This window comes from Rissa tridactyla, chromosome 8 (genome assembly GCF_028500815.1).
Source record: "Rissa tridactyla isolate bRisTri1 chromosome 8, bRisTri1.patW.cur.20221130, whole genome shotgun sequence".
Lineage (NCBI taxonomy): Eukaryota > Metazoa > Chordata > Aves > Charadriiformes > Laridae > Rissa > Rissa tridactyla.
The window spans coordinates 27,831,590-27,846,045 of record NC_071473.1 but is presented as its reverse complement, the minus strand read 5'-3'; the positions used below and the strand labels follow the sequence as shown (position 1 = coordinate 27,846,045).

Sequence of the window (14,456 nt, the reverse complement as noted above, 5' to 3'; positions counted from 1 at the left end):
CCATGTGCTGGTGCAAGAGCAACCCCACTCCTGTGCTCTCCCCGTGCCCTCACCCCAGGTGCGCAGGGGCTGACTCACCTTCATCAGGTCACGGTGGTGTTCCAGCACGCTGCAGGTGGTCTGCCAGGTGTCCTGGTAGCACTCCCAGGGGTCCACCCTGTGGGGAGCACAGCAAGGCAACAGTGTTGGCCACTGCCTGGACCTCCTGACCGCTTTATCTCCTCCCCACCGGCTTGGCCAGCAGTACTGGGAACAGCCACATCACCCCCCCAGCTCTGTCATGGACCATGACCTTTCTCCAGCCCTTCCACCCAGCTCTCCCTAATAGCTTTGGGGACCTGAATGTGTTCCTGGACGCCTTTCCGCTCTTGGTACCCAACTAACCAGCTTTCATTTGGCTTGGATGTATCTGCACGTGTTATTACCCTGCTTCCTGAGGGCAACCCAGAGATGTTTCTGGTCCCACCTCAGCTGCCAGACACCACGTGGTGATGCTGGGAAGGGGAGAGTCCACGGGCTGGTGCTGCAGGTGCAGAAAGGGAAGGTGCCATGGCACAAGTCTGGGATGGGCTGTGTGAATACGGGCTTCACCTGGATACCATAGACTCAGCGGGGGGCTTGCAAGACCCCATGAAGCCAAAGGGCCCCCTTGGATTCTCTGCTGGACCAGGAGAGGAAGGCCTCTGGTTTTCAATCAAGCTTTGGTTAACTTTGGTTGGGAGAGGAGAAAGTCCACCCTGAAGCTCTGGCAGCGGGTGGCATCTCCACTCTGGGGAGCTGCAGCCCAGGTGCTGTGCGGAGGAGCTGGGCTTTGCATGTGGGGCTTTGGCACAACGGGGCCGGTGCTGCGGCAAGTGCGGGCTCGGCCACTCACCTGATCCAGTCGGAGGACTGGACGGCCAGTTGGCACATGGTCAGGCGGTGCCAGCTTGAGACAAGACCCTGCAAGAGAGGGTGATGGAGGAGCAGTTATGGGGAGGAGGCAAGTGTCATGCCCTGGACAGCTTGGGCTTGTGAATCTTCCCATGGCAGAGCACTGGGCTTCTGCAGATGAGACAGGCCAGAAGGATTCATTCCTGCCCGCGAAAAGTTATTTGAGCTCCTGTTTGCTGGAGGAGAAGAGTCCCTGCCTCGCTTCAGCCGTGGTTACAAATCGGTCCAACACCGCTACTCTCAGCCCTGTGCTGCAGTAGGGCCAGATCTGGGGATGGTGGTTTCTCAGTGAAATTTCTCCAGCTTTCAGGAGAAGATGAAATCCTTTCCTCTCCTAATTTGGAATTTTTCCCCCCATCAGAACGTACTTTTAAATGTCCCTGCTTGCATTGTTGCCATCCCCACAATAAAATTGGCTTTGAAATCATTCAAACAAAAAAAAATCCCCATGAAAACCCAACCCAACAAGATGACCACCCCCATTTTGGATGAGAACATTTCTCTTTGCTGTCTGGTATTTTGGCTGGTTGTAGGGTCTCGCTGCAGTTTTTATCTAAAGAGCAAGTGGGTTTGTCTGCTCCATCCTCTCGGAGACTTTCCCATGGTCAGGGGCTGCCCTGGGTAGAGGAGGTCCCTGAGAGGACCACAGGTGCAGGCAGCACTGCCCAGTGCTCCACCCTGGCTGGAGACACCACCAGACATATGATGAAGAAAGGGGAAATGGGGGCGACCCACCGTCTTCCCGTAGGAGTCGTGCACGGGCGAGACAATGCCACCGATGACGATGAAGCGCCCAGTCTTGTGCAGGTAATCCCGGGCTCGCTCTGAAGGAGGAGGACAAGGAAAAGGTTGCAGGGGGATTCAGCTGGACCCATCGACCCCACAACTCCCCACTGCTCCCCACCGTCTTTGCCTGACACCTGTGGACTGGCTCATCCCGGCTTGGGCAGTGCCAGGTGGGGAAGGCAACCAAGGGAAGGGCTGGCTTCCATCCTTGGTGATGCTGGGCATGGACCTTCCCAGGGAGCCACAAGCCTTCCAGGAAGGAGTATTTGGTGGGTGAAGGCAAGTATGACCCCCACTTCTAGAAACCTCTTCACTGATGCCCCGTAAGACTGTACCCATCTTTGCCGCAGCTCTGCCACAGCGATGCTGTTATCTGCTGATGCACCGGGGTCCCTCGCCCTCAGCCCTTTCTCGCTCAAATTCTTGCTGCTCACCCCAACACGTGCTATTAAATGCCAGCTGCATCATCCCTGGGCCTTTTCCTGGGTCCCCTTCCCGTGGCGCCCACCACCCGTGCCCCAGCCGGTCCCTCGGCAGCCGCATGGCTCTTCCGCCACTCCCTCCCCGTGTCAATGCCATGTATTGCCCATGTCCCACCACGCCAAGAGCCTTGCCAGAGTCCCTCCAGCCCAATGAGCCGTCTCGGGCTGGTATTTCCAAAAAAGATGATGTTCAGGGATAAAAATGCTGGCGAAGAGTCACTAAACTGCTGTGGGCTCCTGTGCCACGTCTGACACCCTCCCCGGAGCACACACATTCTGATGCTTTTCTGAAGGTGCTCTCAGAGAAGGAAAGCTGGTTTCTTATCCACTCTGGAGATGGAAAGCCCCATCTTTTCATGCTGCAGCAGCAATACCTCCTTCCCCCACAAGGTTTTGCAGCTTTTGCACCCTTTTATGCTCGAGCTCTCCCACTGGGTGTGTTGCCATTGCCTTGTCCCCGGGCATGCTGCACCTGGGCAGGCCCCACGGCTCCTGGACGGGGTGGCAGCCCGGCAGGAAGCGAGGAGGGAGGAGGCTGGGGGTGCGAGCGTGGGCAGGGTGGCAGTGGTGGTGGGGGCTACGGTGGGGCTGGCCCTGTTCCTCTTCTGGGGGTGGGGAGGTGGCTGGGGAGCACGCAGAGCAGCAGTGCCCTCCCCGGCTACTGAGGCAGCAGAAAGAAAAAAAAGAAATGATAGAAAAGGTAAAAGCAAAAAGGGAGATGAGATTGATGAGTCATTAGAAAGTGCTTCTTTTTTTTTGCAAGTGGAAGATCTAGAAAATATTTTGCTTTTGCAAAGAAAACAAGCATTTCTGAAGCTAAGGTGACTTCAGGATCCATCAGCCGTCCTGAGGCGTCACTGTGCATTGTGTCCTACAGGCACCCTGCTCCAGCCACTGGCATTTCCCCGGGGGATAGGGAGCAGCCCTGCCCCAAGGGCTGGGGTCCTCCCTGCAGCGGCAGTGGGGAGGCACTTGCTGGAGCCTTCCTCCCCCCATCCTGCACCCAGTCCCGGCTGGCACCCACTCGCGCTGCTGCAAAGCTCTCCAGCCTGCGTGGGATGGCTCGCGCCTCCCTCAGTGGTACAGCTCTGTTATGCCCGTAGATAAGCAGCAAAGCTGGCTCCTGCCATCTGCGTTCCCCCACCCCGGCCGCTCAACACGGCATCAGCTGGTGGGGCTGGAGACCCACCCTCCAGACCCATCAACACCAAGGCAGACACATTCCCATTTCCCAAAGAGAAATAGGGAAAAAAAAAAAAGAGGGGAAGGAGAACAGTCAGCATTTGCCAGATGCAAGCACGATCGTGCTGGGTGTAAGGGAGACCTGGGGTGGACGGGGGGACCCTGCTCTATCTTCTGGAGCTGCTGCGGTGAACAGGGGCTCCTGGGATTTTAGCGGCAACAGAAAAACCTTGTTGTCCTGCTGATGGTTGAAAATTCTGAAAATGAAATTTTTCACACCCGCTGGTGGCATGAGGGTAACCTGGTTGGGTTGGAGGACGTGGGAGCGGCAGCTGAGCCTCGGGCCACGGTTCGGTGCCACAGGCAGGAGAGAGCATGGCTTGGCACGTCCAGGTGTGGGGAAAGGGGATTTCTGTGGGCATATCGATGGCTGCGGTTTTTCCTGCAGGTTTCCCGGTCAAATGATCCATCTAGCTGCTGTGGATGGGGTTGCGTGGTTCAGGAAAGGCCTGTTCTCCTGGCAGGGCATCCCTTCAGCTCCCGTGCCCTTGCTCCTGCTCCGCCTCAGGGTAAAATTCGGCTTCACAATTATTTTAGAGCTCCCTTGCAATGGCTTGTGATGGACAAGGAGTGAGCACTTTTACATTGGGGAAGAACTGCTTGGGTGAAATAATTTTTTTCCTCCAAATTTTGAAATTTATACTAGGAAATATTGTTCAGCTATTGGGTCAGTTAAAAGTCTATAGTTAAGAGACTGTAACGGCCATGGACGTTTTTTTTTTATCCTCCCAAATGTGCTGAGCAGCCCCAGGCCCTCGTGACAGCCTGTGGGAGGTTTGCCAGCCTCAATAAAACCTTTTCCTTGGGCTCACCCAAAATCCTTTCCCTGGCTTCCTTCCCAGATCTTCTGCCCTGGGTGTACCAGTCCCCAGAAAGAGAAAAACGGGCTTAAATCATTTGATCAGCGCAGGGAGTTAAATTCAACCGGCTGATTTAGACGTACTGCAAGTTCCCCACCCTGCCCTCAAAATCCTGGGCTTGAAAGGGGTTGACACTGGATGTTGGGTTTGAACCATATTTTTTTCATCTTTGCTGGTTATTTATCCGCCGGGATTCGCGTGGGAGCATCTCCAGCCGCCAGCGCGTTTCACCAAGGCAGCGAGGGGACCAAACTCAGCCCCGTGTGTGGCTGTGGTTATCTATCTCTGCTCTAAGCGGTGCCTGGCGAAGCACCCTATGAGAAAGCACACACCGGAAAATACAATATTCTTAGGTTTTGGGGGTTTTTTTGCATGTGCAAGGGGGTTTGAGGTTGAACCGGCATCATAAATTACAGCACAAAACTCCATGTGTGGTGGGATTCCTTTTGCAGCCTGCCACGACAGCCCTCCATACCACTCGCCCAGAAAGCCAAATGTGAAAAAAAATTCCTCCTTCTTCTCCATTCCGTGTTTTAAAAAGAGAACTCAGGGGGTACCAGCAGCACTTTTCCCTCTCCAATGCTCTGTGCTCGCCTTTATTGATTCTTCCGGCTTTCCCATTGGTGCCTTCAAGGTTAATCAATCAAGAGGGAGAGGGGGAAAAAAAAAAGCCATTTTTTTCCTGCTGCTGTTCTTTCTGGCATCTTTCACAGAAACCATGTCCTGGGATCTCTTCTAGACTGAAAAAAAGAAAAAGGACTGCATAGGGTATAAGCTACGGAAAAGAGCACCAAGAGAAAAAACAAGAAGAAAAAAACAAATTAAGGAATTGAGCCATGATGTTGGAAGCGGAATTAAAAGGAGCAAATAAATGGTTTTGGATGAGCCTGGAAGCAGAGGAGGTTTGCGGGAAGGCTATCCTGACCGCCGTGGAATTGCACACAAGAGGGTAAGTGAAACGCTGGGAGCCGGTCGCCACCGCGCAGGGACTAAATCCAGGCATGACTGTTGGAAAAGCCAAAGCGGAGCCCCCCGACACGCTCTGCCACACAGGAGAGATGGGGCTGCGGGCGTGCAGAGCAGCCAGGACCGATGGACCAGCATCTACCTTTATATCATGATGCGATTTAAAATGCAAATTAAAATAAAAAGGAAATTCCCTAACAAAAAAGGAGCCATAGAGTTTTAAATGAACGCATCCTCTCATTGTTCCCTGCCTCAACTTGATTTCCCTTGCCCAAAGAAGCCTAAAACCACCGATCCACCCATCTCCATGCCTTCTCCTTCACGTGCGAAACCTTCGTGAAGTTCCCCCTTCAGACGAGCTGAACTCCTTGGACATAACATCAGCTTCACGTTCTCAAGGGTGGCTGATGGTATTCATTTGCCTTGAGTTTTTGGTGGCAAAAACCAATGGTTTCACCTGGCTATCAATTTCTCAAGGTCTGTGTTGAAACAGCCTGTCGCCAAGCCCGCATCTTCAGGGGACGTGCTCCATGCTGGTGACACGTCATCTCGGCTCTGGCTCTCCAGAGCTCACGCCGAGTCTCCATCACCAACGCCTGCCTTAATAAAACACCTTTTCCAGCAGAAAACAGCTCACCTCCTACAAGTGCGTGCAAAGGGCTGGAAACCCAAGCAAACCCATACAATTCCCGTGACTGCAGGCAGAAAAAGTATTTGCCTGTTTGTACGGCAAAGCCGATGGCTTCAGTGGGACAGATCCTACGGGATGCTGATGTGCCGCTGGCCTCGCAGCGCTGGTGGAGGTGTGTGCTGCTGGGAGGGGATGGGTGGTGTTGCTCTCTGCGTCGCCATCAAAATTGTTTGTTTATTTTTTTAGCCTGCACATTATTAACTAGAGAAACGTGCAAAATTGACGCTGCTCTCCAAAATGTATGTACATACACATATGTAAAAGTTGGGATCTGAAGTTTGAAGAGCTTGTTGCCTACCTCAGAAATACCAAACAGAACATAAAAAAGCATGGGAAAAAATATATTTATTGACTGGTAAATCTCTGCAAGGTAAGGACTCGGGCTGACGTGGGTGCTATGAAGCAGCAGCGTGGTGTAGTGAACTGAGGGCTGAGCCGGGAACGGGAAGACCTGCCTTCTGGTCCTGCCTCACCGACAGCTTGTAGAGTGTCTCTTCGTGCCCAAACAGGTCCATTCTCACTGGGTTTTGGGGCAGAGCCTGTCCATTTGCTTGCAGGGCTGCATCCTTTGGGCAGCTCTGCCCACTTGCTCTTGGCTCTGCTGGCTTGCTTGTTCAGCTGAGCCCGACCTTCACAGCCACGCACTTCAAAGCAAAAGCCTTTAAAAAGATTGTATTTTCTTCAATGCCATCTCAAATCCCGTTTGGAGAGGAGCTGTGCCACCAGCGGGCTGGCGCTGTGGCAGGAGCAGCCCCCCACTGCCGGGATGGTGGCAGAGGACTCAGGCTGGGTGGCACCACGGCTTCAGGGTAGCACAAGATCGTGGCATTAGTTTGTGGCGTTTAGATGTGTCCGTGCTGCAATCACAATGCCGGATTTAAAGCCTCATTATTTTTTTTACAGATTAAATCTTCTCAGGCTGACTTATTCTTCAGTGGATACAGGAAGAGGGTGACAGGCAGCCTTGGCCAAGCCTGTCGGAACATGTTAGCTCCTCCAGCTGTGAGTCGCATCGTCTGTATAAGGCCAGACAAAACGGCTTTAGCTCTTCCAAGAGATGCCTGGGCTGTTGGTGGTGTGTTCCCCCTCCAGGTTGAGGTCACGGGTGCCTCCTGCCATGGCGGGTGCTCCCAGCAGGCACAGGAGGAGGTGTGGGCCTCAACATCTTGAAACTATAGGCGATCAGCAACGTGGCTCCATGCAAGGAGCAACTAGGAGGTGGGCAGCAAGGGCAGGGGGACGGGACAGAGGTCATGGCTGGCACAGAAAGGGCAAAGAGGGTGAGTCTTCCACTCTCCTTGGGCCACCTCCTGCTTTTGGGTCTTCTGCTGTCCTTGGGTCTTCCAACGCAAAGAAAGCGGGGCTGTGCCCGGTGTGAGGCTAAGCTGAGGAGCTCCACAGGCAAGCATGGCACTGGTCATTCCGGGTTTATGGAAATGGGACACTGGGTTTGGTGGCTCATCGCTTTGAACTGCTGTGGCGGCTCTGATGTTGTGCTGCTTCCTCCGAACCTCCAGGTCCATGTTGTCAGAAAAGACCGTTTTTTACAAAATTTATTGCATCTTTCATGCAAAATAGCCGCTCATGGGGACCAGGTTCATGGTCTCCCTGCAGACACAGCTAATGCCAAAGACCGTGCAGTAGCTTTGCATTCCTTACAGTCCGTATTCCTTACAGTCAGCCATTTGCGCAGCTCCCAACCTTCCCTCCCTGCTTGTGCGAAGATTTTTGCTTGGGAAAGAGTAGATTTTGGTCTGAAAAGCCATCAGTCTCAGGAATCTCAGTCCTGCTCCTCTGCCGGTCTGTTGGGTTTCTGGCCTGTTCGTTGCCTTTGAGCTCAGCTTTCTGTCACGGCTTCCCGGCCCTTTCCCAGCCCTTTCCCAGCCTGTTAGATACCTGTGATATCCAGAGACCGTGCTGGACCCCAGAAAACACACTCTGGTATTTTCATTTTCTATGAGCACTTCATAGCCTGCAACACCAACGCAAGGATGTTGGGTTGGAAAAGAAAAGCCAGCTTCTTTTCTGGTGTAAACTGTCCTTAATGCTCCAGCCAGTCTTGCGTGGCTTTTAAGCGTTGGTGACATAAATAAACGACCAGTGCTAGACCCTGCCAAGGCGTGCATTAGACCACTGGCAGCTTGCTTGGGCTTTCAGAGCTTTCATCCACGGCTCCCTGGCTCTGAGCCTTCCGGCGCGGCTGTGCTGCGGCGGCTGGTGCGTGACCTCAGCCTTGCTGTGCTGGGGAGGAACGGACGGGGTGACACCCAGACCCTTCCCAAGTGCTGGCAGCACCTCCCCGCTGCCCCAGCCCCGCTTTGCCGGCCTGCCCTGCAGACGCACTTCAGATACCTCTGGCTCTGAGGCTTTACCGTGAGGTGACGGTGGGGAAAGACCCATCAGAGGACATGGTCCAGGGCTACAAAAGTGGTGGGGGATGATTTTGTCCAGACTGAATGAAAAAATAGCATTGCACTTCTCCAGTAGGAAATTGGTGCTTATTTAAGAGATGTTTCTTTTGGCGCTTCTCACTGAGCGTATTTAATCGCAACGTTTCGGCTCCTCTGGCACTGCTCCATCACCTAAATTGATGTTAATGAAATCAAATAGTCCTCATGTTCAATTTTTCAAGGTGTAATTTCAAATTGTATTTGCTTTGCCTTTGTATCTGGTTCATCCATATTCCTAGGAATTCCTTTTTCCTTTAATTATTTTATTTTTTTTTTCATGGAGGAATGCTACCGGCCAGCCCTGATTTATGCCCTTCTCCCCCCGGGGGGCTGAAGCTTTAGCCCGCTCATGCTCTGCGCCAGCCCTCTGAAAGCACACGCGAGGAAGCAGAGAGGAAAGAAACTTTTGCACAGTCTTAATCGCTCTTCGCTGAGAGCGGGGGCAGAGGAGGGCACACAGCCATGAGCAACGGAGAAGGCAAAACCATTTCCTGGGCGTCTCGTTTTCATTTTGAACAATTTGGCCTCCGACATCCTTGGATGGGAGGCGGGACGTGGCCACCAGGTGCCGAGGGCAAGGCAGGCACTTTCCCACTGTCTAAAATACCTTCTCCTGCAGGGGAGTGTGACCCAGATACGCCAGCACGCTTTGTTTTATTCGTGAGCTCGCAGCACTTGCAGGACCTAAATGTTGCTTCCTACCCCGAGCCCAACTTGGGCAAGGAGCCAGCAGTTATTCTCGGTCTAATTGGTGGTGGGGGGGAGGCCTGTGTATATATATTTAAAAAAATGTTTTAAAATATAATGTATAATTCCAAATGCCAAACCAGGGATGTGTTCATCCGACGTACTCATCTCAGAGCCCAGCTCTCCCGCCTGCCCCAGGGCTGCTTTCTCTGCCTCAACCAGCACCTTCACCCCCCCATCGCCTACCACCGCACCTGGGTTAGAGCTGGGGAAACCATGGGCACCTCCATTCCCTGGACTTCCTGGAGGGACAAGATGATATTCCTACTGGAAGAACAAGCCCTGACCGCTCTTCAAGGGAGGTTTCTCTTTCGGGCAGAAGCAGGAGGCAGGACAGAGAGCGGTTCTTCATCATGGGGTTGATGCTTCCCAGGGCAAGCCTGGGAAGATCCCAGTGTGTCCCACTGACCCAACCAGCCTGTCCCGCCTCACGATCAGTGCCTCTTGGATGATGTCAGTCAGCTTCCCAGGAGAATTTTGGTTAGTAGAAAAAGCCCATTAAGCCCCCTAATGCTTAATGATTTTAATCTCCGAGCTAATTGCTCTGTTACAATTTTTCCCCCATCCCGTTAGTCCACAGCTGCACCCAGGCATTGTAAGAAGTAATAAATTTGGAAGGGACTTCCTTGCTAAATGGCTTCATTCATTGCTGCACATTCGTTTTAGCGACTTCCCATAAGCACAAAAAAAGCAATGGCCACCAAACACCTGGGAAGCCATGGCGGAAGCAGATGCTGTGAAAGGCCCAGAGAAGTGGTGCTGCCCTCCCACCTCCCAGCCCACCCCGGCTCCGCACCAGGGTCCAACTCCCAGAGCCGCCCCAGGGATGACTAACGAGACTCATGCTATCACCATCTGTCGGCCACACGTGGCTTCCTGACAGAAAAGTGAAATTAAATGTTTAAAACAAAGTCGGGGCGGGGGGGGGAAGGAAAGGTTGAAGACTGAGTCACAGTGAGCTGACCTAGAAATAGCAGAGCATTTGCTGGAGACCCAGCAACACAGGACCTGGGCGGGGGACCAGGCTGGTCCCAGGTGATCTGGATTTTTCAGATGAAGCCACAGAGGAACAGCCTATTTGATAGCACTGAAATTGAAACTGAAGGCATCCTATTTTTCCCTCTTTTTTCAGAACCGGAGTATTGCAAGGCATGGTGCGTGTGAGAAGGCACATAGGAGCCTGGGAAGAAACCATCCAGGTCCCAGAGCTTCAGAAGAGGCATCTGAGAAAGAGCCTGGCAAAGCAACCCAGGCCAAAGTGATGCTCTGCCCTGCAGCATCCCACCCTGCTGTGGTGGAACAGCTGGGAGCGGGCAATGCCCACCAGGTGAGCAACGTGAGGACAAGTACAGGGAGCTGCTGCTGGAGTTGAAGCTGCCACCAGTGCCTCCAGGTAGGAACTGGACCTACTTTTCTGTCAGGCGGGTGATCAGCACAGTGCTGTGGCTCTCACCACTCCCAGGGAGATAGGATATAATTTGTTCCCAGCCATCTCCCCCCTGGTATCACAGGGGGGGGAGGATCGGGCTCAGCACCTTGCTGGGTCTCACCTGGAGGATGAGCAGCTGAGTCCTGCTGAGGTGGACTGTCCTCCACCTGGTAGTTGGCCCCCAGAGTTGCTGCCTGGGTGCCTTAGAGCTCTTGGGGCTGGTGAGGGGAGGGGAGGCATCTAACCTTGGAAAAGCAAGTCTTAGCAGATAAAAATGGATGAAGAAGATGACTTCATGTAAATAAGGATGTTTTTTGAGCTCCCTGCTGCAGGACAGCACTGAAACACCTTGCTTGGAGGCCCTCAGGGAAGGATTAAGCATCTCTAGGTAAGAAGAGTGTCTGTACGCGTGGTATTGATGTGAAAAGTGAGGTTGTACTCCTTTCCCTGGCTGGGGCATTTGCTGGCTGCCCCATAAGCCAGCACGGGCCGTGCACGGTGTAAGGTGGAGGGGAGAGAGTTTTCCTCTTCCAGTGTAGTATTTTCCCTGTTTTTTCAGAGAGAAATGTGCCAAAATGTGCATTTGCCAGCGCTCAATCTAAAATGCCCCTCTGAGGACCATGATTTATCTAAGTACAAACCAGGGGAGCAAACATCACTGCAGCTGGACTGAGCAGGAACTGATCAGTGTGATTTCAGCTGAAATTTGTCTCTCCTGTCCAGTTTTTGAGGCCAACAGCTCTCCAGCTGGTGTAAAGTGATGTAAATATGCTGCCCGCAGTAAAGCAACATCAATTTGAGGTGCGAATCTGGCCCGGAGCTGGTGTTCTGTGGCTCTATCTCGGCTTCGATGAGAGACTAAATATCAGGAGCAAAAATAAACTGTTTGGCAAGCACAGGGGAGGGTGTTCCAGGTAGTCCCAACTGCTCTGTTTTGAAATGATTTTTATCGCCCTGGGCCCACGGATAGAGTTAGACAGGACAAGGGTGGCAGTAAAAGGCACCTGGCAAATATTTTCCTCATCCTGACATGGTCTTATATTTTGCTTCCACCAGGATGTGGGTGGCACGGCCGAAGTAGGACGGTCACCTCAGTCTTCATCCCTGGAGAGGTCCGGGTCCCCACCTCAGCCAGCCATAGGCTGGGAGGTTGGTCTCACCCAGTGTCTTTTACTTTTATTTTTGAAATGGGGTGGGAGGAGAAACCCCAACAGATTTCCATGCTTGATTTCCACTGCCCTAATTCTTCCCTATGCAAGCGCTACGTTTGTTTTCATTCCCAAGCCGTTGTAGCACATCAAAGGCAGTGCTTTGTACGCCCCGGCGCGCATCGTGCTGCTCCCTCAGGCTGACACGCGGCAGCATCACAACCCTACCAGGAGCGGAGTATTTACAGTCCCTGATTCCCCACGGAGCAGAGACGGGGAGCATTTGCCTGGCGGCTCTCTACTGGTCTTGGGGCTGACCCACGGCTTGCCTTTGCTGGCCAAGCATCTGAGGATGCTGACCCTGGCAGGGAGCTGTGTTGGCAGAACCAGGACTGTGCCGGCAGGAAACATCCCATCTACGGAGATGCGGAAAGGCCGGGGGGATGCTGGGTGACGGCATGGGGTGGTGGAGGCAGCCAAGGTAGGGCTCATGGTGACACCAAAGGGATGCCATGTTCCTGCTGCCATGTATCACCTGGCTGTGCGGTCAGCAAAAACCCCTCTCTTTGCGTTATTCCCAAGATCCCATTTTTTCCCCCAAAGAAGCATCGACGATGTCTTTGCACAAAGCAAAGGCGCCAGAAGCAAAGCTATGCCTTCCAGCAGCCCCCACCCAGCTCGCCAGATCTTTCTGGGAAAACTGGATTTTCCTACTTCCCTTGCCAATAAGCCCTAGCAAAATGTGATCTCCTCAGGGAAGGCTTAAGCTCAATTAGGGGCTGCTGGATTTTCAAAGAAAGCAGAAACCTTTGTGGAGCAGGAGCTGAGCAAGTCCTTCCTTGCCTGGCTCAGAGACGGGCTCTCCACCTGTCCCGTGGGGACCTCCTCCGCGTTCGCCTCCTACTCCAGCTCTAGAACAGACACATCCCAGTTCATCTCCTCCTGGGACGAGCCCTAAAGTGTCCCTTCAAAATACATACTTCTAAAGACTCTAGGTTTTTCTGTTCCCAAAACATGGATTTAGCAGTTTTCTGCTGGCATGACCAAGACAGCAGCTCAGGCTTGCCGAAGGAAGCTAGTTGATGCTGGAAAGGGAGAGAAAATAAACATGCTCCTGACTTAGGTTGTCTTCTCCAGGTGTGACTGCACATCACCAACATGTGCAAGAAATTGTGCTTCGGGGGGATGAGACTTGTGCCCTGGCCCTGCTTTTATTTTCAGGGCTGTGATGGGCACTGCAGGCTTTGCCCAGCTTTCTCCATGCAGGGCACCCTGAAAATCCAGCCCTGCTTGGCTGGGCACTGATGGCACCATGGGACCATGGACTCAGGGGTTATCAATGCCAGAAAGGACACACTTATCCCAAAGTCCAGAAGTGCCCTGGCTTTATCTCCATCTTAGGCTGATTTTTCTGTCTTAGAGGTTGTCTGGTCTTTTCGTAGCTGCTTTGGGCCCCCTGGTTCCAGGTGGAGGTTAGGGTTAAGGTTAGGGGTAGGGTTAAGGTTAGGGGTAGGGTTAAGGTTAGGGGTAGGGTTAAGGTTAGGGTTACTTGTGCTGCACATTCAACACAACCGGACTGTTTCTCCTTGCCCCTTGCCCCCCGGCCGCAATTGGTGGGATGTGGTGTCGACCCCAGCTCCGATGCATCTCAGCGCCTTCTTCCTCTGCCTGGGGGACCCCTTGTGCTCCCCTTGCCTTGCTGCCCGAAGGGATTTCGGAGGCCAGAGCACACAGGGGTGAGGATGTTTATTTTGGGCCAGCTGCAGCTCAGATGCACAAAGATCAGCCTGATCACAAGCCGCTCCTACCGTCTCCCCCCTCACTGCGATACCCAACACAGACCCACAGCAGCCTGGCAAGAAAAGCCGAGACATGAGTTCCCCGCCCCATTGCGCCAATCAGGATAGATTAAGTGACTTGCCCAAGGTCGCACGAGAGACATGGGCTGCCACTGCTGGGGCTTAGCATTCAGCTAACTGATACCCTTGGCATCGCCCTTGCTGCTGTTCAAATGTAGCAGAGAAGATGGTGCGGGAGGCGCGAGATCTCGGCGAGCAAAACCAGTTTTTAAATAGAAGCAGAGCCCCTGTTCCTTTCTTGAATGAGGTTGTAGGACCAGATTTCTCACTGCTGCATTTGTTTATGGTTGGTGGAAGTAGGAGAAGGAACGTGGCACGTTTTGGGAGGTGGCATTGTCATAGAGACAATGTAATGTCTCACAGACAGTAATAAACACTGCTAAATATTTAAGAGCTTATAAATATTTCAAAAGGATCCCTGAGTAGTTATTGATGGAATTTATTCCGCTGCTTGGGAAAACTCCTCCTCTCTGTGGGTCATAAAGAGGGGATGAGATGCTTGAGATGCAGGAAGCTGGTGACAAAGGCCGTGACAGAAGGAGTCTGTATGGGGTGCAGCGATGGGAACGTGACATTAAATGGTACATAAAGGCACCCAAAAGAGCCATGGGTGCTGCAGTACTGCTGGTTCTGCTCTGTCTGCCCAGCACATGACCCAAGAAACCACAGTTTCAGCATGCTTTGGGCAAGTCCTGGGAGTGTGTAAGTGACTCACTCCACGGCGCAAGGCTGGGCTGACTGGTTTTGCTCTCTGCCACGGCTTTGATCCGGGAGGACGTGGCCAGGCTGGGCACGTCTTGACCTCCCAGACCCCTCGAACCCATAAAAGATTTCAGCTGTTTGCTGGATTTCAGCAGCCCGGG

General features: G+C 53.0%; 1 protein-coding gene across 1 annotated transcript in view; it reads left to right on the top strand.

Moving 5' to 3' along the window:
* LAMC2 (laminin subunit gamma 2) overlaps positions 1-11,291 on the top strand; it is a 40,793-nt gene extending 29,502 nt beyond the window's left edge. The window contains exons 25-26 of the mRNA XM_054210715.1: positions 10,290-10,550; positions 10,906-11,291. Coding sequence (XP_054066690.1) covers positions 10,290-10,529 — 240 coding nt within the window. The 3' untranslated portion in view covers positions 10,530-10,550; positions 10,906-11,291. The remainder of the gene's footprint in view (positions 1-10,289; positions 10,551-10,905) is intronic.
* The last annotated feature ends 3,165 nt before the right edge of the window (positions 11,292-14,456 follow it).